Raw genomic sequence first — 21,971 nt, forward strand, 5'->3', positions numbered from 1 at the left:
CTAGCGCCCGCCTCTTTCTTCCACTGCGTGGGTTCCGAGGCTCCCCACGACCGACAGACCCGTCCAGACCCCGCCTCAGTCCAAGGCACCTCAGTTGCGCGCTGAGAATTGGGTTTAAGGGCAGAGACCGGATCCTACTCGTCCCGTTTAAAAATCGAGACTTTCATCTTAGCAGCAAGCATACTCGCTGTAAAATGGTAACGAAGCTAAACTTGAATGGAAATCTTTTAAATTATAGCAATCAAGAAGGTCCTGCGCTTTGCCCTTTTGGTTTGTCGGCTAAAATCTACAAAAATGGTTAAGGTCTGAGGGAACCTTTAGTGACTTGTCTGTTCAGCGCTTCCTAGTAGACATTCACGCGACATGGTATTTCACACAGTATCTATCCGATGTGGAATCTAGGTAAAATTCGCATGTTACCTCGTGAGTTGCGAGGGTGAAACAGGATGTAATTTACATCGTGTGATTTATGTAAAAGGCTTAGCAGGGTGCCTGTAATTTAATAATTGCTAAATAAATAACTTATTAGGAAGATATATCCATTTCAGTACTGTGAGGTGTAAGATTGGCTATTTGGGATCTGGTGAAAGGGGCTTGAAAATGTCTGGTCTTGCCTGGCTCCCTTCAACCCTTTACACACTGTTACTAAGAAAAGACTCGCTAAGCAATTACCATGGAGTATGAATAAGCAAAGAGTGGAATCTGGAGATGATACAGTAATCAACTATACATATTTACATACTTCCACTCTCAACTTCTTGACTCTTATCAAAGACATTTAATTTTTAAAATAACATGTTTCCACACGTGCAGACTGTTCCATGCCCTAGTTCTCACCCGATTTTCACAGGGATTCTTCTCAACCTGTATCACAAACTCTACAAATACATGAGAACATGTATTATTTTAGCACCATCTGTGAGAATAAATGTTGAGCTCAGCAGGCCATGTCCTGAACTGGTAAATGAGGGCACACCCACGTAAGAGGTAAAAATGCCCACGGTTAGCGAACTCTCAGGCATGCGTGGGTGCAAATAAGCAAGACTAGGATGATAAACGATCCTCTGCAAACAGGAGCAGGATTCTAAATGATCAACAGAGGTGTTTTATTTGTGTAAAGAGCCAACTGGAGATACTGCAATACTACCGCAGTTGCCCTATAAATATCACAGACTTGTTTAAAGAGTTTTTTTAATGTATTTTTAATTGATATAATGGATATTTAATATTAATTTTAGGTGTACAACATGATTTGATATATGTATATGTTGTGAAATGGTCACCACAACAAATGTAGTTCATAGTTTTTGAGTCTTTTCATCAATTCGGTCAATGCTTTAGTCAAGGACCACTGTCAGGGTAATTTTTAGATCAAAATAATATTCAGCTGGTAACTCTGCTTTGGAAATATCTACCTGTGGGCGGGGGGGGGGGGGTGTCAGAGCTCATAAAACAGATTGCTTGGTTCAGTTATCATTTTGGAAAATACCACAACAGCTTTCACAGAGTTTCCTTCCAAAACTTCATGCTGTAATAGGTAGTGGGTACTACATTGTGCCACTTACATTTCTGTCAGGTAATATAGTGAGACACAGCAATGGATAACCACCTTGGGTATTTATCTTATGCTGAATGGGTCATAGAATGCTTTGAGATCATTTCTTAAAAGCAATTTATCAACAGACTGCAGTAGAAATTGCTATTTGGGTCTCCAGTGCTCGCTCACTTAAAGAAAAACCATTATGACAAATAAACCTGAGAATAATACCAGTTTACTACACTGGCAAAAAAGAATAACCATTTATTAAAGTAGATACAGAACACTTGTTTGCTCAGATTTTAATATTGCTTTACATATTGTGTTTGTGAAACAGTTCCTATTATAATATGTTTATAACCCCAAATTTCAACTGACTACAGATTTTTCACTTGTCAAACACATAGTTGATAATCTTGAGAGGAAAATACATCAAAGGCATATATACAATTATAGAAGTTATTATACATGTCTCATGGAAGATACATTTATTTATTACTTTTTACATATTCTAGGAGACATTCAAATGAAGATAAATAGATTCAAACTGGTTGATAAACTTCTTGTGGTTGAGGTCCTTCAGTTTATTTTTTGTGATAAGAAAATCCAAAATTATTAATGTTGAATTTCTCATCGTACATTCATCTAAAAACACAGTAAAAAAAAAACTTGTAAAGATTGTAGATTGGTTAATTTAGGTGTTTTATAGTGGCTTATTATCTAATTAACTGACTGCTGGGGATATCTGCTGGAGAAGGAAAAAAAAATCTGGAGAAAATTCTCCCCGTTATTTATATCTGATAAAGAAATAAAATGAAAACACAAAGAACAAAGAGCTGCAAAGCCACATGATGCTATTTCTGGCCTAGTCCATTAGGTCCTGATGAACATTTTAAGTGTTTTCTTTTTCAAAAAGGTAAAAATCTGAAAAGAAAGACACATTGTATATGTTTTTTCCCAAAATAGAGATTTTACAAAAATATATACATATAATATATAGAAGCTGAAATTATGCAAAACCAATAAACAAAACACCATAGAAGAGTAAGTAGGTGCAGCATAGAGATTATAAAATGTCCCCACAGCAGTCTGGGGGCTTCCCCCTCCCTTTACCTGTTTCATGATTTTATAATCACACCTAAGTATCATCAAGCCTCAAATAAAGGCACTACTGACATCAGGTAGTGCAAAGAGCTCAGATATTTCTTTAAGTATAAAATACTTTAAATGAGTAGATGAATATGCAAAGTGGCACATTTTTTCAACTCATTCCAGTGTCAAAGTTTAACCAAAACATCTAAATATACAAACGCAGCCTGGAGATATTTTAGTGCAAATATGAAAAGTAACAGCATAATTTAAAGTTACTTAAATAAGGTATTGTGAGGGTAGGAGTCGTTCTCTGAGGTCTCCCTAGGGACAATTAATGTAATGGCATCTGGTGCAATGTCTTGTTAATACTTTTTAAAAATCAAGGAGACAAAATCAGAGGTGAAAACTCACCTATTTATTATTCTAACTGATAAACTTATAAGGGGAGACTAAAAGGGAGACTTGTTGAAGATCAAAATATTTTCTTAGATTTGTTGATGAGGGTCAAAAATAACATGAGTCCTCCTGAAGTCTGCGCACACAATGCTGGTGGTCAGTTGCCTAAACGCCAGTGCACCTGAGAAAGCCCAGTTCTGGCTGTGAGGCTTCATCAGAAAGTCTCGTCGTCATTGCAGTTGGTCGCCCAGTGCCCGAACATCTCACAGATTTCACAGTAGGGGCGTTCCTCGCTGCGACTGCCGTGGTGTGTGGAATGGGGGGGGTCCTCAGACATCTGTGCCTGGGTAGGACAATCCTCTGTGTCGTGGAGATCAAAGCAGTCACATATGTCACAGAAGAGGCGAGGTTTCTTCTTGGACTGTTTCTCCTGGTCATCACTACAAATGTTAACATGCATAATCAGAAACTCATCTCCATCAGAAGAAATTCAAGAGACAGTTATCACTTGTAATGAACAAAACATAAGCAAGAATTATGGCCAAGTCTGGGAGCCTCAAGTGTTTAAGTACTACGGTCCACGTTTTAAATTTTCACATCAAACCATTTTCACTCTCTTGCCAGATCTGTGGAAGTCAATTTATGGCCAAATGACCACAAAGCAATTTTCTCCAATCCACTGGAGAACCTTTTTTTTTTCTTTAATTTTACTGATGACGTATAGTTGATTTACAACGTTCTGTTAATTTCTGCTGTATAGCAGAGTGTCTCAGTTATACATATATATATTCTTTTTAAAAAATTTTTATTGGATTATAGTTGATTTACAATGTTGTGTTACCTTCTGCTGTACGCAAAGTGAATCAGCCATACATATACATAATTCCACTCTTTTTTAGATTCTTTTCCCATATAGGTCACCACAGAGTATTGAGTAGAGTTCCCTGTGCTATACTGTAGGTCCTTATTAGTTATCTATTTTATATATAGTAGTGTGTATATGTCAATCCCAATCTCCCAATTTATCCCTCCCCCACCCTTTACCCCCTGGTACTGTAAGTTTGTTTTCTACATCTGTAACTCTATTTCTGTTTGTACCATTTGTACCATGTTTTTAGATTCCACCTAGAAGCGATATCATGCGATATTTGTCCTCTGTCTGGAGAACCTAACTTTAAAAACACACATTTATTTAGATGGAACTAAGGTTCCGCTCAGTATCACTGGACGTGAAATACCTGTCGTAATTGTTCATGTCGTCACCGTTCCCATTCAGGGCTGCTTCCGACATCATCTCCACCTTCATCTTGAGATCCTGATTCTTCCTCTGAAGGTCCACTATTACTGAATTTAGGAAATCAATCTGATTTTTTAGGAAAAAACAAAAGCAGATGTGTAAAATGTCTGAAATGTGTTCGCTGGAGCATCAAGAAGTCTATAAGAACACTCTCAGGCTGTGGCTGCAGAGTATATGCTGGAGTCGCAGGGGCCCACAGCAGCCGTAACCCAACCGTGTTTTAGATATGTCCACACACACACACACACACACACACACACACACACACACACACAGTACAGAAAGCGTAACCAGTTACTTGTTACACTAAACTACAACTAAGCCAGGACTTTTATGTTCTGTAGATTTCAAAAAAGCTCATGGAAATTCTCCTCCAACTACGATTTAACATTCACTTATTAGTCATGGTGGGATGGTAAATGGGTCTTCAGAGAAAAAGGAAGGCATTTTAAAGAGAAGGCTTAAGCTCTCTTTCGCCTGAGGAGGTGTGGCCACACACTGAAGGGGCAGCATTCAGGACACCTGGGCCCAAAAGTGGGGCAGTGGGTAACGAGATGACTGCCCACCAGGAGGAAACGCTCTTGTCCTAACCTTGCAAAGCAAGGGCACTTTAATTTAAAATCAGTAAGTTTCGGGACTTCCCTGACGGTCCAGTGGTTAAGACTCTGCGCTTCCAATGCCAGGGGCGAGGGTTCGATCCCCAGTCAGGGAACTAGATCCCATATGCCACATGGCGCAGCCAAGAAAAGAAAAAAATCAGTAAGTTTCTTCCCTCTTCTACAAATACAAAGGTCTCATTTCTCTAAACGTCCACTGGGAAAAAAATCCCATTTTACAGTATTAAAAAATACATCTCGGTGTGTGTATATACTCATACATACATATTGACTTTTTAAAGAAATATTTGGCCTTTTTCTCCTGCTGGGGCAGTTATGAAACAAAGCTAGAAATCACTAGTTTTGTGATTCTCTGCAGAATCTCCCTTCTGCCATTGAAGGCAAGACCCACTGAATCTCATCTCACTTCTCAAACTGTACTTTCTAAAGACTTTATCCTGTTAGCAGATACATATCAGAAAGGGGGAAAAAGCCACAAAATGGATGTAAGTACAGTGGGAAACCACACACACACGTGCTCACAAATTAGGAAACATAAAACAAACCATTTGCTGATTGGAAGAAAAGTGTTGGCAGTGGCAGATGAAACAAACGGAAGCAGAAAGGCAGGGGGAAAGAGAAAACATTGTGAATTAACTTTGTGCTCATCAGACATACAAACTAAGCAGAGACAATGCTATTCAGGGTAAATTAGGCTGTGCTTTGAATCCTTACATGCCTTTCAAAGGAGATGTCATAACTAAAACAAATCACTAATGCACTGAGTTTCTCTTTTATTTAAAAGTGAAAGAAGGCTTTTGTACCTTTGAATTTTGAATGGGATAAGTATGTCCAAAATATATAACAAAAATTGAAAATAGATGTTTGTTGCTTGGGGGCTATACATTTCCAAAAACAGAATAGTTTGCCTCCATATAATACCATTTTTAAAACTAAGCCTATTTTGATAATTTTGGCTTTAGGAAACAGTTTTCAAGAACCCTGTCTTTTTAAGGTAAAGATGAGGAAGGAACCTTTTATGGAGCAATTCTACTTCTAGGAATTTATCCTAAAGAAATATTAGTATATCTGTAAAATGATAGGTGTTCAAGACAGTTCATTATAGCATTGTTTATAATACACCTAAAAGATCAGAAAACATCCCAAATGTCATGTCAACCAATAAGGCCTGATTAAATTATGGTACACCCACATAATGGAATACTATACAGCTATAAAAAGCTAAGTGCAGATCAGTTTATGTAATATGCCCCCATATGTGTAAAAAAAAAAGGAGGGGGAAAGACTATTAATCTTGGTTTGTAAGTACATTTAAAAAAATCTCTGAGAAAATAAAAAAGGCATTAATAACCCTGATTACCTGTTTGGCGGGGTGGGAACTGAGCAGGAGAGAGATGGTGTTTGGAGGGACATCTCTTTTTTTTTTTTTTTTTTTTTTTTTTACTGTACGTATTTTTAACGTTGTTTAATGTTTAGAACATATGAATACATTACCTATTCAAAAGATTAAATGATTTTTTAAAAATAGCAAGTAAGCAAAGCAAAAGGAAGGAATATTACCTGACTCTCCTGGGCTCTTTCATCCTCTTCTGCCTGAGTATCAGTATTACCTTATATTAAAAAAAAAAAAAAAAAAAAAAAGTGGACGGGGGATTTTTTTTTTTTAATTGCAATCTTATTTCCTTGTTACTGCATTGAAAGGGCCAGTGTTAGAAACGCATTCTCATGTGGAATCCCCACATGCGCCTCTCTGAGAACGCGTCAGACGTTCCCGTCTCCTCTCTGGACCCCTCGGACATGGTCGTCCTCTCTCAGGCCGGCCCGCTGCGGGGAGGAACGCCGGGCACGGTCACGGCCGTCATTTCCTCCTCCCCGGCAGGGCGCCTGCAGAAGCCGCGGCTGCTGCTGGGGTGGCAGCTGTCCCCCACGGTCTCACATAAACTCCCGCGGATGCTCAGGACCACGGCAAGGTCCGGAAGTGGGGCCAGGCAGGCGCGGCCCTCTGCGTGGGGCCTCATCCGACCACAGGCGGCCGAGCCCGGCACAGAGCGGCCCCGCCGGCCGGTGCGGCGCAGCAGCCGCCGACCGAGGGCGCGCCCGCCACGAGCCCCGCGTCGGGGAAGCAGCGGTGTCGGGTGGAAGCACGGGGCCATTTTACCTGACGAGCTGCTGAGCTGCCTCTTGTTTTCTTTGAGTTGAAGCTCCAAGTTCTTTACCTTGAGCTCAAGCTTCGCCTTGTCGGACTCTAGAGACTGAACGACTGCGCGCAAGGACTTGGCGGAGGCGTTCTCTCCCCTGAGCGCTGTGACCTGAAACACACGGCTTGGCTTAGCTTCCGGTCAGAAGGCGGACGGCTACCGCCAGGGTCCCCGAGGTGGTACGCTACCTCATTCCTCAGCTTTTCCAGCTCTGCATCCTTTTCTGTGAGTAAGGCACTAGTAATACTGATGGATTTCTGCAAGGAAGCTTTTTCTTCATCTGCGTCTTTTATTAGCTTGGATTCTCTAAAAGACCAAAGAGTTAAAAATTCCAGAAATCAACCGAGAGAGCGGTCAGCGAACAACTGTCCTAGAACAAACGCGCAATTAACTTCAGCTAATATACAGGGAGAAAGTATCACGGGGAAGTTTTACAGGGGGTTAAGGCTATTATGCTTGCAGAATGTTACTTGAAATTTTACTTACTGTGAGGGGAGAAAAAGTTTACCTATGCAGAGACATGCCAGAATCTGCATATCATTGTATCCGTTTGAATTTAAAGAAACAAGTTAATAACTTTGGAAGACGCAGAATTAAAAAACAAGACTGTTGCACCCCCAAAGAATTACTTTAAAAATCTAACCCCCCCAGATAAATTCTGTTACTTCTTGAATAAATCATTACCAAGCAATAACAACAATTAAAATACACACATGCAAAGCGATTATACAGATGTCATGCAGAGCAGTTTTATGCTGGAAGTATCGATTGGTTCTCACTAATTTCAGTAACTTTCAGCAAGTTCCAAGAGTGTGTTTTGGAGATCTTCTGGGCCAAAACAGTAGCAGAGATTATTACCACTAATCAAACGGAAGGATTATTACTTTTCGTCCGTAGACTCTGAAGAGGACAGACATTAAGTTGCTCATAGAAATCAAAGGTAATGACATAAAGGCTAGAACCGAAATGTGAAGATGGATTTCCAGGTGTAGAATGGAAGCCAAGGGGCATCTGGAGGGAGAAGGTCAGCACATGGGATGTTATGTTCTCAGGCCGACCCAGCATTTGGTTATCAGCACAGGGACGGGACCGGGCTTTCCAGGAGAGGAGAACATTTATCTTGGAGTCAGGGGAGTGGGAAAAGAAAGGGAAAGATGAAGGGAAGACAAGGGAAGAGGGCAAGACACAATAGAGACAACCCCAGAGGGCAGGCTACTATGTGTTTATAAATGTGTGAGTGTATTTAAATTTTTGTGGTGAAAATTCAAACGTGCCAAGGTCACGAAAGCCAAGGAAAGACTGAGGAGCTGTCACAGATGGGACAACTAAATGCACTGTGGTCTCCTAGACTGGATCCTGGGAGAGAAAAAAAGACATGAATGGAAAAACGGGGGAAATCTGAACAACGTCTAGAGTCTGGCTAAGAGTACTGGACCAATGTTACTCTCTCAGTTTGGATCAAAGGACCAGGGGATGTAAGATGTGCCCGTGAGGGGAAGCTGGGTGAAGGGAATGTGGGACCCTCCAGGTACGACCTTTGCAGCTCTTCTGGAAACCTCAGATTTTGAAATAAGAAGTTTTTTTTAAATGACATGCAGTGCGAAACAAGAGGAAAAAAGACCTTGTATCACAAAAATATTTGGGGAAAACACAACTGCAGAAAAATTTCCTGGCCAGCCCTCAGGCCATACAACCTACTCATCTGCATCCACGTAGATAATCATCAGTGAGAGTTCATGGCTTAAACCACAACAAACCAAATTACTCCGGGTTCTATCAGAACTAGCTGGGTGAATGCAGAGCATGTAGTGGTTCAGTTTGTCTTCGAACCAACTGGAGGGATTGGAAACTGAGGCCCAGGTTAGAAATGGCAGAATGTATGTCTGGTTAGTGAGACCCAAGATATCCGGCACACGAATTACAGAATTCTCATGGTTTATGGTAAATTGAAATTCTATTCTACACAAAGATGAAAAATATAAGTGTTGTATTTATCTCATTGTGTGGCTTACACTTACACCCCAGAATAAGTAGTAAGAAAAGAATCTGAGACTTACAGAAAATGTCTTGAATTCAACACCCAAGCATTATATGAACAGTTGGTGCTGTTAAATTACTAACTGCATAACACCTCGCTACGAAATAGGATCCTGTTTAAGTAAAAACAACAACAAAACAAACAAAACCCCAAAGATTTAAGTGAAAGGAATGTACACAGGCATTTTTTCCACCTGGGAAGTAAATATCTGATTTTATCCAAAGATTCAATAACTCTTGGGCTCTTTAAGTTTCTATTAAACTTATTTGGTAGTTCACTCTATTATAAAAACCGTTTCAAGAGATTCACTTGTAAATCCAACTCAATTTTGAAAGATATGATTTTAAATGTTTTTACTGAGAAATACCAGGATTTGGGGGTTAACGGATTTAGATTCTTCTGTAATCAGGACTCTAGTTAGTCAAGCTCTCACGGGTTCTTTGTGTTAGGGAGGGATGAGGCCGGCATCAGCCGGCAGAAGGAAAAAGGAGCAGGTATCTTTGCTTATCGCCACATACGTCCACCCTCTAAGTGAGGCTGCTTTCTAAGAAGATGGCAAGCAGATGTTTCTCCTACAAAAGTTGTCAAAGGATGCGTGGTTAAAAAAGGGATGTGACTTCTGATTTGTACACCAAGTGAAAGGACAAATAGACCTTGGCAGCTCATCTTAGTGACAGGTCTTCAATGTTAGCATCTTAGGTGATTGCTAAGCCCAAATCCCACCATGCAAACCAAGAGGGGCTAAATTAAACCATTTATGCCAGCATTACTGACACCTGAGTCACACATCGCATTGACAGTAAGGCCTGTGTTACTTTAAAGCCACGCTGGCCCCAGTGACTTGGCGTTACTAAAAGTATCAAGAAGAGAAGATAAACATAACATGAAAGAAGGGTTATAGGGGCCAGAAATCTTTCCCCCAAGGGAACATATTACCCAGATTCTTTCCTTACTACTTACATAAGAAAGAAATTCCAGTAATGAAGCAAATACCTTAAAGTGTTACTGGGCAAGCTTTAAAAATGCAAGATAACAAGAGCCAAATATCAGGAACATGAAGAGAACTGCAAATGCAGTAAGGAGAACTCAATTTGCACTGAAGTTCTGTGCTGTATATAGATACAAAAAAGATATGTGTGCGTGTGTGTGTGTATGTATATACTGCTGAGTATATTTTACAAAACAAAAGCAAGACACAGAGGGACAAAGGCAGCCAAAAAATATATACAACAGTTTTGTTTACTAAAAATATATGAAATTTATTTATTATAACGTGGATAGACTTTCTTTAGTCTTACCATTAAAGACACACAGATATAGCAAAGGAAGCAAGAGTAGGAAAGGGAAAAGAGAGGGGTGAAATGAGCATTGATCAGTAGCGCAAGCTTGAAGACAGTCAGACACTTAGCAACCCACAGTGAGCTGAATGAGCTGGAGTGGCAGTGACCTCTTCAGAACTGGTGGACGGGGACCGTCGGCCAGTTTTCCTTCCTGAAAGGAATCTTGCCTTGACACCCACAGAATTAATCCTGACTCTACAAGTCCACAGCTAAGAGGATGGCTCTGGAGTTCCTTCTAGGACATCAAAAAGCCTAGAGAAGGGAGGGGAGCCAAACAGGTTCCCAAATCTGCTGTAGGCTCTCTGGCCAGAGGGACACACTTTTCTCTACGTCGATCAATTAGAGCGCTCAAGGTCGGCTCTGCTTTATCTACTAGACGTGTTGGAACCTGTTCTGAAAGAGGTTTGCCTAACTTGAAGACCAGTTTCCCAAAGAAATGATTACATTTTTAAGCTAAGAGAAAAACTTATACTACGTGTTGCTTGCGATTCGATGCTAGATAGCAAAAAAACAGAGCAAGTACGAAAGGGTGATACCAATTTCTTAACGATAAGTAGTTTCACCCTACATCAGGAGTAGGTACTGCACTTCAACATAATGAACAACAGAGACTGAATGAAGCAATCATATACTATGTTGGCTGTGTATGTTCAGTTCTCACCTCTAAACTGCTGGCTAAGATCTCGGTTCTTGCATGAACCACTACATTTCAAATATCTTCATGATTTAAGTACTTCCCAGATCCTTAAATTAAGAAAGTATCCAATTCTTTTTAGTACTCTATGCTACAGGTACTTAACTATTACACACATAGACCTACATATGAATCCTTTACCAAACTGACTTTCAGAAGGCATTTAAGGCCCCCAAAATATTACCTAAAATATATTTGCATTCAGATTTCTGAAAGAGACATAACTTTCCATGAGGATTAATTAACAATTTGATTAAAAAACAGTTCTAAATATAAGAAACTAAGTTTTAACATTTTTCACTCCCAGAAAAATTATCATCTTTATCCACGTTTATTGATTAAAAGAGTAATTATCCAGGACCTAAAATGGGAGCAGGGTGAAATAAGAAGAGAGGGATGGACAAGTACCCAAATTTGTTCTGTCTTTTTAAGCCGTGAAAAAAGTCACATGTCTAATCACACTTTGAGAGGCATGTAATTTAGTCAAAGTCACATGAAAAGGACTAACAAAGCAATAGCATCTTTATTTTTAAAAAAGATTAAAAAGTAAAAATTAACAAATGTACAGTGAGAAAAGACCCCTTGTAAATACCTGAAATCCTGGGTCTTGTGCCTGCATCTGAGTTCTTGGCCAAGTTGCCTAACTTTGGGGGTTTTAGTTTCATCATTTTTAAATGCAAGCCCCACCATATATTTCAGTGGTTTGTTTTGAGATATGAGAAATTTGTGAATTACAAGGGCTACATAAATGCAAAGGGATTACATCAGTACTCACACCAGCCTGTTTTTATTCATTCCCTTGTCAGAATGCCTCAGGAATAAGTGCTATCAATTTTTTCACATACCCCTGACAACTGCATACATGGGGTTCTTTTTAAAGAAACAAAGCCTTATTCATGGAAAATTAAATATCCCAAGGCCCCCATGGGTGGAGCTGTGCTTGTACCTGGGCCCCAGGTTAAGGCATGGCAGGCCAGTCACCACAGCTCATAGGCACTGGGCGAACACCTGGCTGGACCAGGGGTGTGGCAGTCATGAAACACACATGCATTCTGATGTGAAACTTTAAAGAAGAATGAGTCTAAGGACGTCTTAAAAAAAGAAAGGAGGAAGGCACCCCTGAACTGAGCCCTAACTTCCTCTAGAATGTAGCTAATGGAACCCAAATATCTTTGTGGGCTAAATAAAGCCCTCGACTCTGAAGCAACCGCCATACTGGCAGGAGGGACAATGTCAGCATAAACACATGCGTCAGTGGTCAGTAAGGGAGACTTCCTCTGCTCTGACAAGTAAGAATAAAATGCTCTGCAAGACCAGGAAGGAATTCTTTTTTTTTTCTATTTTATTTTCTTATTATTTTTTAATTGAGGTATAGAAGAATTCTTGATTATACTATTCCTAAAGGTTTATTTTTCTTTTTGTAATTAATAAGACAAAAACGCCTGTCACTGTTGTGATGTACTCTACAGCAAACCACTGTACAGGCTGTGGTTCTTAGCAACAGTATACACTATGCCTACGTGGCATGCAGAGTAAAGCAGAGAATTTCTCTAGACACAAACTGCACATTTTAAAAAAGCAGACAGAGACCATCAGAAAGCATAAGCATCAGGCTTCTACATGATTACTCCTGGGGGCCCGTTTATCCTTACTCAAAAGTACTGGAAGCTTCCATGTGAACAGCATTCGATTATCATCAAAGAATAACAAATAACAAAGCTCTTTTTAAGAAAGTAAGTAGAAACATGTAAAATGTTTCCCATTATTACTGAAAAAATGAAATTTTTATATAACTGAATTTATTCACAGATTACTCTAGGTAAAATTATAGTACTTTAGTTACTGAAACTAGGAGGTAAGCAGTATGAGACAATCTAATTTAGAACACTTCTGGACAAATGCAACTGAACATGGCTTAAAAATCGAACTATTCTTTTAGTAATTCATACTGAAACTCTTACAAATTTGTCAATTATGAGTACCAAACTATCACGATGCAATTTTCTGAATATAAGAATGTCGTATGTTTTCTACAAGTCACTGTACACAGCATGTTCTAACATTTTCCTTATTAAACACACACACATACACACAAAACACTATATACAAAAAAGAAAGCCTACCTCTTTTTCATTTCTAACAACTGATTATTGAGCACAGATCTCTCTTCTTCCAGCTGGGAAAAAAAACACACACAAAAAAAGTTCAGTTCATAACAGACAGGCCAGTTTCTCATCCCCCAGGTCACATTCCCATGCTCCAGGACCGCTAAAGCAACAGGCTTTCCTCAGAGGCAGTGAAAAAGGACCAAGTGTACATCAGGGACCTGAGAGTTAAAATATTAAACAACACCATGTACATGCCATATCTTAGACATTCAATAAATGTTTCCTTCATTTGTTAGATGAATGAGTGAAAGCTTCACTATTAACATTCTGGTTCCTTTACTGAAACAAAAGAGGTCAAAGGTCACTAACTTGTGTAGAGCTAGGAACAGGTAATTTATTCTACACAGGCCTTATCTTACGCCTACTATATCCAGGCATTTCTTTCTCACCTATAAAATAAGAAAGTTACAGAAGAATTCCAGTGGCCCTTTAGTTCTAAAATTCTGTTATTCTATTAAGGATAAAAAACAAAAGATTCAGCTAGTCAATCTTGTGAGAAAAGATTCACCTCTACCCCCAATCTGTACCACATACAGTTTAGCCAAATACAGTACCAATTTTAACTCACACTGTTAATAAAACAAAGAGGTGACAAATGCTCTTACATGGTTTTTTTGAATCAAAGGATAACACCAAAGACTATGTAATGGTTTCCAGCTATTTGGGAGTGGCCCAGAATTTAAGCCATTAATTCACAATAAGTAGTCGTGGTCTTATTTCTGATTATGTGTCAGTTATGTACATGCTTTGCTATAAAGGTCTTTTATGCTTTAAAAGTTCTTAAATATAAACATGTATGTTTTGAACATAAGTTTATCAAGAAATCTATAGAGGTTAACATACAATTTTTTTCTACTGTAGACTCTCTCCTTTCCTAGTCCATTAAGATAAATGCTTTTGCTGCATGAGTAATTCACAGATATATTTAGAAATTTGTAAAGAGTAAAAGGAAGGAAAAACAGTGGGAGGCAAACTTTAAAGGAATGAAACAAGAGGGAGAACATCTGCAGAGTGGGATGTGGAGACGAGAGGGGCTCTCATTTTTTCCTTTGTACCCTTTTATATGGTTTATATTTATTTTTTAAACAAGGAAGCTGTTTAACTTTTATAGTTAAAAAAATTAAAAAAGAAAAAATCAATAAACAAACAAGACTGGGAAATGACTACAATGAAGACATAAATGGATAAATGACATGGCAGATAATTCACAACAGAGAAAATACAAATAATTAATAAACACTGGGAAAATCATTCAACACTGCAAAGAACAAGTATGCAGAGATTCTCCCCATTTCTTGGAGGCTGAATTTCTTGTGCCTGAATTTCCACAGAACAGAAGTTTAGGATACTTATTGTACTGATTCTTCATAGGAAATCATGTTTTTTTCTTCTTCTGGTCCAGGATCCAATCCAGGATAACAAGCTTCATTTAGTAGTCAAATTTCTTTAGCCTGTCTAGTTCCTCATTCTTTCCTTGTCTTTTGTGACCTTCACTTTTTTTTTTTTTTTTTGGCTGCGCAGCTTGTGGGATTTTAGTTCCCCGACCAGGGATTAAACACGGGCCTTCAGCAATGAGAGCTCCTAACCACTGGACTGCCAGGGAATTCCCTGACCTGGACATTTTTTTTTGACCTTGACATTTCTGAAGAGCACAGAGGCGAGTAGAATGTCCGTCAATTTGGATTCACCTGATATTCCCACATGAGTAGAGTCAGACTATGCACTTTTGGGCAGAAACACCACAGAAGTGATCCCATGTCCTTCTCAGTATGTGATATTAAGAGGCACACAATGTCGATTTTCGGTGAGGGTAACTTCGATCACTTGGCTAAAGAAGCATCTTCCATGTTTCTCCACTGTAAAAATACTACTATTTTGTGAGGAGATACTCTGAAACTAGGTAAACATTCTGTTCCTTAACAAAATATCACCCACTGGTTTTAGCACCAATTGATGACTCTTGCCGAAATAATTACCATGATGGATACCAAATAGTGATTTTCTAATTCCATCATTTCACATACTTATCAGTTGGCATTTTACGATAAGGAAGAGCTTTCTATTTTTTTTTTTTTAGAAAGGCATTCCTATCTATCTATCTATCTATCTATCTATCTATGGCTGTGTTGGGTATTCGTTGCTGCCCACGGGCTTTCTCTAGTTGCGGCGAGCAAGGGCTACTCTCCGTTGTGGTGCGTGGGCTTCTCATTGCAGTGGCTTCTCTTGTTGCGGAGCACGGGCTCTAGGTGCTCGGGCTTCAGAAGTTGTGGCTCACGGGCTCTAGAGCGCAGCCTCAGTAGTTCTGGCGCATGGGCTAAGCTGCTCCGCGGCATGTGGGACCTTCCTGGACCAGGGATTGAACCGTGTTCTCTGCACTGGCAGGCGGATTCTTAACTACTGCACCACCAGGGAAGTCCCAGGAAGGGCTTTCATTTTTCCCTCATTTACTTGTTTATATCTGTTTCCATGGCATATTTATATATCATGGTTTCTTATTTTATTCAATAGGCTATGATCCATTACTATCATTATTTCTTTTGATGCTCAAATTATCTCAGATTTGGCCAGTGGAAGCCCCTCCAACATGGTTCTGAGAGGTTTCTGACTAATCTCCAGTTCTTTAAGCACTTCCTTGCTTTTTGGTACCCAAGATATTCCAGGCTCATCTTGTAGTCTTTTTGTCTCAGCCCTGGAATCAGCCATTTCTCTAAGGACCTTTTAGTGGGGAAGAGTATTTAGAAACCAAAATCTAGGTAGTTAGGTGTGCTCATTGATATTGGAGTGTTATTACTTCTAAGCCCTGTCAGTGGACTTGACCAAAATTTGTAACTTCTGCTCTTCAAAAGACACTGTTAAGAAAGTGTAATGAGAATACAGACTGAGAGAAAACACTTGCAAAACTCAATCTGATAAAGGACTTGTATCCAGAACATATTAAGAGCTCTTACAACTCAATAATACACAGACTACAAACCAAATCTTAAAATGGGCAAAAGATCTGAACAGACACTTGACCAAAGAAGCAACTCAAAATCATTAGCCATCAAGGAAATGCAAATTAAAACTACACCTGTGAGGGCTTCCCTGGTGGCGCAGTGGTTGAGAGTCCGCCTGCCGATGCAGGGGACACAGGTTTGTGCCCCGGTCCGGGAGGATCCCACGTGCCGCGGAGCGGCTGGGCCCGTGCGCCATGGCCGCTGGGCCTGCGCGTCCGGAGCCTGTGCTCCGCAACGGGAGAGACCATAACAGTGAGAGGCCCACGTACCGCAAAAAAAAAAAACTACACCTGAGATACTGGGGTTATCACTTCTAGCTTCATTTCACTGTGGTCAGAGAACATACTTTGCAGGATATGATGAGACTTGTTTTATGGCCTAGCATATGGTCTACCCTGGAGAATGTTCCACGTGCACTTGAGGAGAATGCGTCTTCTGCTATTGTCAAATGGAGTGATCTAAAGATGACTGTTAGGCTTAGCTGATGTTCAAGTCTTCTACTTCCTTGTGGATCTCTGTCTAGTTGTTCTATCCATTACTCAAACAGAATACTGAAATCTCCAACTATTATTGCTGAATTATCTATTTCATCCTTTAATTCTGTCAGTTTTTGCTTTCTGTATTTTAGGGCTCTGCCATTAGTTGCATATATATTTGTAATTGTTGTATTTTCTTGAGGGATTGATCTCTTTACCATTATAAAATTTCTTCCTCTGTTTCTAGTAACAATTTTTGTCTTCAAAGTCTACTTTGTCTGATAATTAGTATAGACACTCCAGCTTGCTTTTGGTTACTATTTGTATGATATATCTTGTTACATCCTTTTACTTTCAATCCACTGTGTCTTTGAATCTAAATTGTGTCTCTTATAGGCAGCATATAGTTCGATGATGCTTTTTAAAAATTAATTCTGCCGATGTCTGCCTTTTAATCAGTGTTTAATTCACTTACGTTTAATGTTATTATGAGTAAGGTTACATACTTTTTTTTTTCAATTAATAGTTTATTTTTTTAAAGAAGTTTCAGGTTCACAGCAAAATCGAACAAAAGGTACAGAGATTTCCCATAACTCCGTGTCCCCACACATGTACAACCTTCTCCACTATCAACATCCCACAGGACAGCGGTGCATTTGTTACAATCAGTGACACATCATTACCACCCAAATTTCCATAGCTTACATTAGGTTCACTCTTGGTGTTGTATATCCTACAAGTTTTGACAAATGGATAAAGACATGTATCCACCATTGTAATATTGTACAGAATAGTTTCACTGCCCTAAAAACCCTTGGTACTCTGCCTATTCATCACTCCCTCCCCCTTTTGCCCCTCACAACCACTATATTTTTGTCCCCATAGTTTTGTCTTTTCCAGAATGCCACATCTTTGGAACCATACAGTATGTTGCTTTTACAAATTGGCTTCTTTCGTTTTGTAATATGCATTTAAAGTTCCTCCATCTATTTTCATGGCTTGATAGGTCATTTCATTTTGGTGCTGAGTAATATTCCATCATCTGGATGTACTTCAGTTTATTTATACACTCACCTATTGAAGGACATCTTGGTTGCTTCCAAGTTTTTGGCAATTGTGATTAAATCTGCTGTAAACATCCATGCACAGGATTTTGTGTGGACATAAATTTTCTATTCATTTGGGTAAATACCAAGGAGCCCAATTACTGGATCATATGGTTAGAGTATGTTTAGTGTTGTAAGAAACTGCTGAGCTGTCTTCCAAAGCAGCTGTACCATTTTGCATTCCCAGCAGGGAATGAGAATTTCTGTTGTTCCACATCTTCATCAGCATTTGGTGTTACCAGAGATTTGGATTCTGGCCATTCTTATAGGTGTGTAGTATTATCTCACTGTTAATTTATAATTCCCTAATGACATATGATACTGAGCACCTTTTCATATGCTTACTTGCCATCTACATGTCTTATTTGGTGAGGTGTCTGTTAAGGTCTTTTGTCCATTTTTTAATTGTGCTGTTCATTTTCTTATTCTTTTTTTTTTTTTTTTGCGGTACACGGGCCTCTCACTGTTGTGGCCCCTCCCGTTGCGGAGCACAGGCTCCGGACGCGCAGGCTCAGTGGCCATGGCTCACGGGCCTAGCCGCTCCGTGGCATGTGGGATCTTCCCAGACCAGGGCACGAACCCGTGTGCCCCGCATTGGCAGGCGGACTCTCAACCACTGCGCCGCCAGGGAAGCCCCATTTTCTTATTCTTAAGTCTTACAAGTTCTTTGTATATTTTGGCTAACCGTCCTTCATTACATGTGTCTTTTGTAAAAATTTTCTCCCAGTCAGCAGCTTGTCTTCTCATTCTTTTCACATTGTTTTTCACAGAGTAGAAGTTTTTAATTTTAAGAAAGTTCAATTTATCAATTCTTTCATTCACGGATCATGTCTTTGGGGTTGTACCTAAAAAGTCGCCTCCATACTCAAGGCCATCTAGGTTTTCCCCTGTTATTTTCTAAGAGTTTTATAATTATTCACTTAACATTTAGGTCTATGATCCATCTTGACTTAATTTTTATAAAGGGCATAACATCTGTGTCTAGATTCACTTTTTGGATGTGGGTATCCACTTGCTCCAGCACCATTTGCTGAAAAGATGATCTTTGCTCCACTGTATTGCCCTTCCTCCTTTGTCAAAGATCAACTGTCTATATTTATGTGGCTCTATTTCTGAGCGCTTGATTCTGTTCCACTGATCCACTTGTCTACTCTTTTGCTGTACTTGATTATCGCAGCTTTATACTAAGTCTGGAGGTTGGGTAGTGTCAATCCTTCAACTTCGCTCTTCTTTAATACTGAGTTATTTGGGGTCTTTTTGCCTCTCCATACAAACTTTAGAATCAGTTTGTCGATACCCACAAAATAACTTGCTGGGATTTTGATTGGGATTGTGTTAAATCTACAGATCATGTTGGTAAGAACCAACATCTTGACAATATTGAGTCTTTCTATCTGTGAACGTGCGATATCTCTCCACTTATTTAGCTCTTTGATTTTGTTCATTAAAGTTTTGTAGTTTTCCTCAGATGGACCTGGTACATACTTTGTGAGATTTTTACCTAAGTATTTCATTTTAGGGGCTGCTTACATAAATGGTATTATGTTTTCAATTTCAAATTCCACTTGTTCATTGCTTTGACATAAGAAAGTGACTGACTCTTGTACACTGAACCTTGTATCCTGCAGCCTTGCTATAATCACTTACTAGTTCCAGGAGTTTGTCATTCTTTTGGATTTTCTACGTCACATGATCTGTGAACAAAGAGTTTTACTTTTCCCTCCCCAACATGTATACCTTTTATTTCCTTTTCTTACTGCATTGGCAAGGACTAGCAGTACGATGTTGAAAAGCAGTGGTGAGAGGGGACATCCTTGCTTTGTTTCTTATCTTAGAAAGCTTTGAGTTTCTCACCATTAAGTACGATGTTAGCAGTAGTTTCTGTAGGTATTATTTATGAGGTTGATGAAGTTCCCCTCTATTCCTAGTTGGCCGAGAGATTTTATCACAATGGGTGTTAGCTTTTTCAAATGCTTCTTCTGCATCTACTGATATGACCTTGCAGCTTCTCTTCCTTAGTCTGTTGATGTGATAGATTACATTATTTGATTTTCAAGTGCTGAACCCAGCCTTGCATCTCTGGGATAAATCCTACTTGGTTGTGGAATTATATACTGTGTTCCAGAAGTGGAGGAGACAGCGGTGAACAAAACAGAAAACTGATGCCCCTCCCTCAGTCAAGTGGTCTGACTGAGATTACAAAAGCAGGAGTATGTGTAATGGTTCCGAACTTCAGCACATCCTTCACTTCACACAAGCTGGTATTTTTCTTCACACAAGCTAGTAATTTGTTTTAAATCTATCATTCCTCCTTTTAAACATTGTTGGTTTAATTTGCTAATATTTTGTTGTTACATACTTTTTTTTTTTTTTTTTTGCGGTACGCGGGCCTCTCACTGTTGTGGCCTCTCCCGTTGCAGAGCACAGGCTCCGGACGCGCAGGCTCAGCGGCCATGGCTCACGGGCCCAGCCGCTCCACGGCATGTGGGATCTTCCCAGACCGGGGCACGAACTCGCGTCCCCTGCATTGGCAGGCAGACTCTCAACCACTGTGCCACCAGGGAAGCCCCGTTACATACTATTTTGATTCCATTTATGTTACCTACTAGAAAAGGCAAAACTATAGAACCATAAAAGAGAGAAATGGTTTTCAGGGATTGGGAAGTGATGGAGTATGAGAGAAATTTTGGGGGTGAAGGAAATCTTGATTTCGGGGTAAATTATATGACTATATATATATGTCAAAACTCATCAAACCATATACCTATGAAGGGTGAATTTTATGTAAATTATACTTTTTAATATCTTTTTCTTTTTTATAAATTTATTATTTGTTTTGGCAGTGTTGGGTCTTCGCTGCTGTGCGCAGGCTTTCTCTAGTTGCGGCGACCGGGGGCTACTCTTTGCTGTGGTGTGCGGGCTTCTCATTGTGGTGACCTCTCTTGCTGCAGAGCACAGGCTCTAGGCGTGCGGGCTTCAGTAGTTGTGGCACGCAGGCTCAGTAGTTGTGGCACACAGGCTTAGTTGCTCACGGCATGTGGGATCTTCCCGGACCAGAGCTCGAACCCGTGTCCCCTGCATGGGCAGGCGGATTCTTAACCACTGCGCCACCAGGGAAGCCCGTAAATTATACCTTAATAAATATAACTTCGGGGGGAAAAAGGCGAGTTTGAGTAGTGTATACAATGTTGCTTTTGTAAAAAACAAACTATATGTATATGCTGTTACACACATGAAGAGCAGTATGGAAAGGTACACCCAACCATTTATAATGTTGCCTCCATGAAACAATGGGAGGAGTAATAACTTTGAAATGGTATGTATTTGTATTGTTTCATGTTACAAACATGTATGATTATTTTTAATTTTAAAATAAATTAAATTTAAAAGGAATAGGGAATTCCCTGGAGGTCCAGTGGTTAGGACTCGGCACTTTCACTGCTGTGGGCCCGGGGTTCAGTCTCTTGTTGGGAACGAAGATCCCGCAAACCACACAGCATGGCCAAAAAGAAAAAAGGGGGGGGGATAAATAATTTTATTTTTTAGAGGTACAAAGATATTTACAGATAAAATGACAGTATTCTAGGATTTGCTTGAAATTAATCTATGATGGGGTGGAGGGTGAGTGAGAGTAGAATTGATGCAAGAGTGACCGGGACTTCCCTGGCGGTCCAGTGGTTAAGACTCCGTGCTTCCACAGCAGGGGGTGCGGGTTCCATCCCCGGTCTGGGAACTAAGATCCCAGAGGCTGCGCGGCCAAAAAAAAAAAAGAAACAAGAGTGACCAAGAGTTGAGTGCCTTTGGAGTGGGGTACATGGGGATTCACTGTTCTGCTGTTCTGCTCACTCTGCTTCTGTGCGTGTTTGAAACTTTTTGTAATAAAAGGCTGAATAGGGCTTCCCTGGTGGCGCAGTGGTTGAGAGTTCGCCTGCCGATGCAGGGGACGCGGGTTCGTGCCCCGGTCCGGGAGGATCCCGCATGCCGCGGAGCGGCTGGGCCCGTGAGCCATGGCCGCT

At 40.0% G+C, this 21,971-nt stretch overlaps 1 protein-coding gene across 12 annotated transcripts in view; it reads right to left on the reverse strand.

Annotated features, from left to right (window-relative positions):
• Positions 1-1,787: 1,787 nt before the first annotated feature.
• Positions 1,788-21,971, reverse strand: part of CLIP1 (CAP-Gly domain containing linker protein 1) — a 134,218-nt gene continuing 114,034 nt past the window's right edge. For 11 of the 12 annotated variants that reach the window (XM_055080284.1, XM_055080275.1, XM_055080276.1 and 8 more), the window contains 6 exons: positions 13,333-13,385; positions 7,326-7,443; positions 7,098-7,248; positions 6,500-6,549; positions 4,264-4,388; positions 1,800-3,465 (listed from right to left, as the gene is read on the reverse strand). In XM_055080284.1, coding sequence (XP_054936259.1) covers positions 3,240-3,465; positions 4,264-4,388; positions 6,500-6,549; positions 7,098-7,248; positions 7,326-7,443; positions 13,333-13,385 — 723 coding nt within the window. In that variant the 3' untranslated portion in view covers positions 1,800-3,239. Of the gene's footprint in view, positions 3,466-4,263; positions 4,389-6,499; positions 6,550-7,097; positions 7,249-7,325; positions 7,444-13,332; positions 13,386-21,971 lie in introns of all 12 variants that reach the window. The other variant, XM_055080285.1, reaches the window with a different exon arrangement.

This window comes from Physeter macrocephalus, chromosome 19, assembly GCF_002837175.3.
Source record: "Physeter macrocephalus isolate SW-GA chromosome 19, ASM283717v5, whole genome shotgun sequence".
In the NCBI taxonomy this organism is placed as follows: Eukaryota; Metazoa; Chordata; class Mammalia; order Artiodactyla; family Physeteridae; genus Physeter; species Physeter macrocephalus.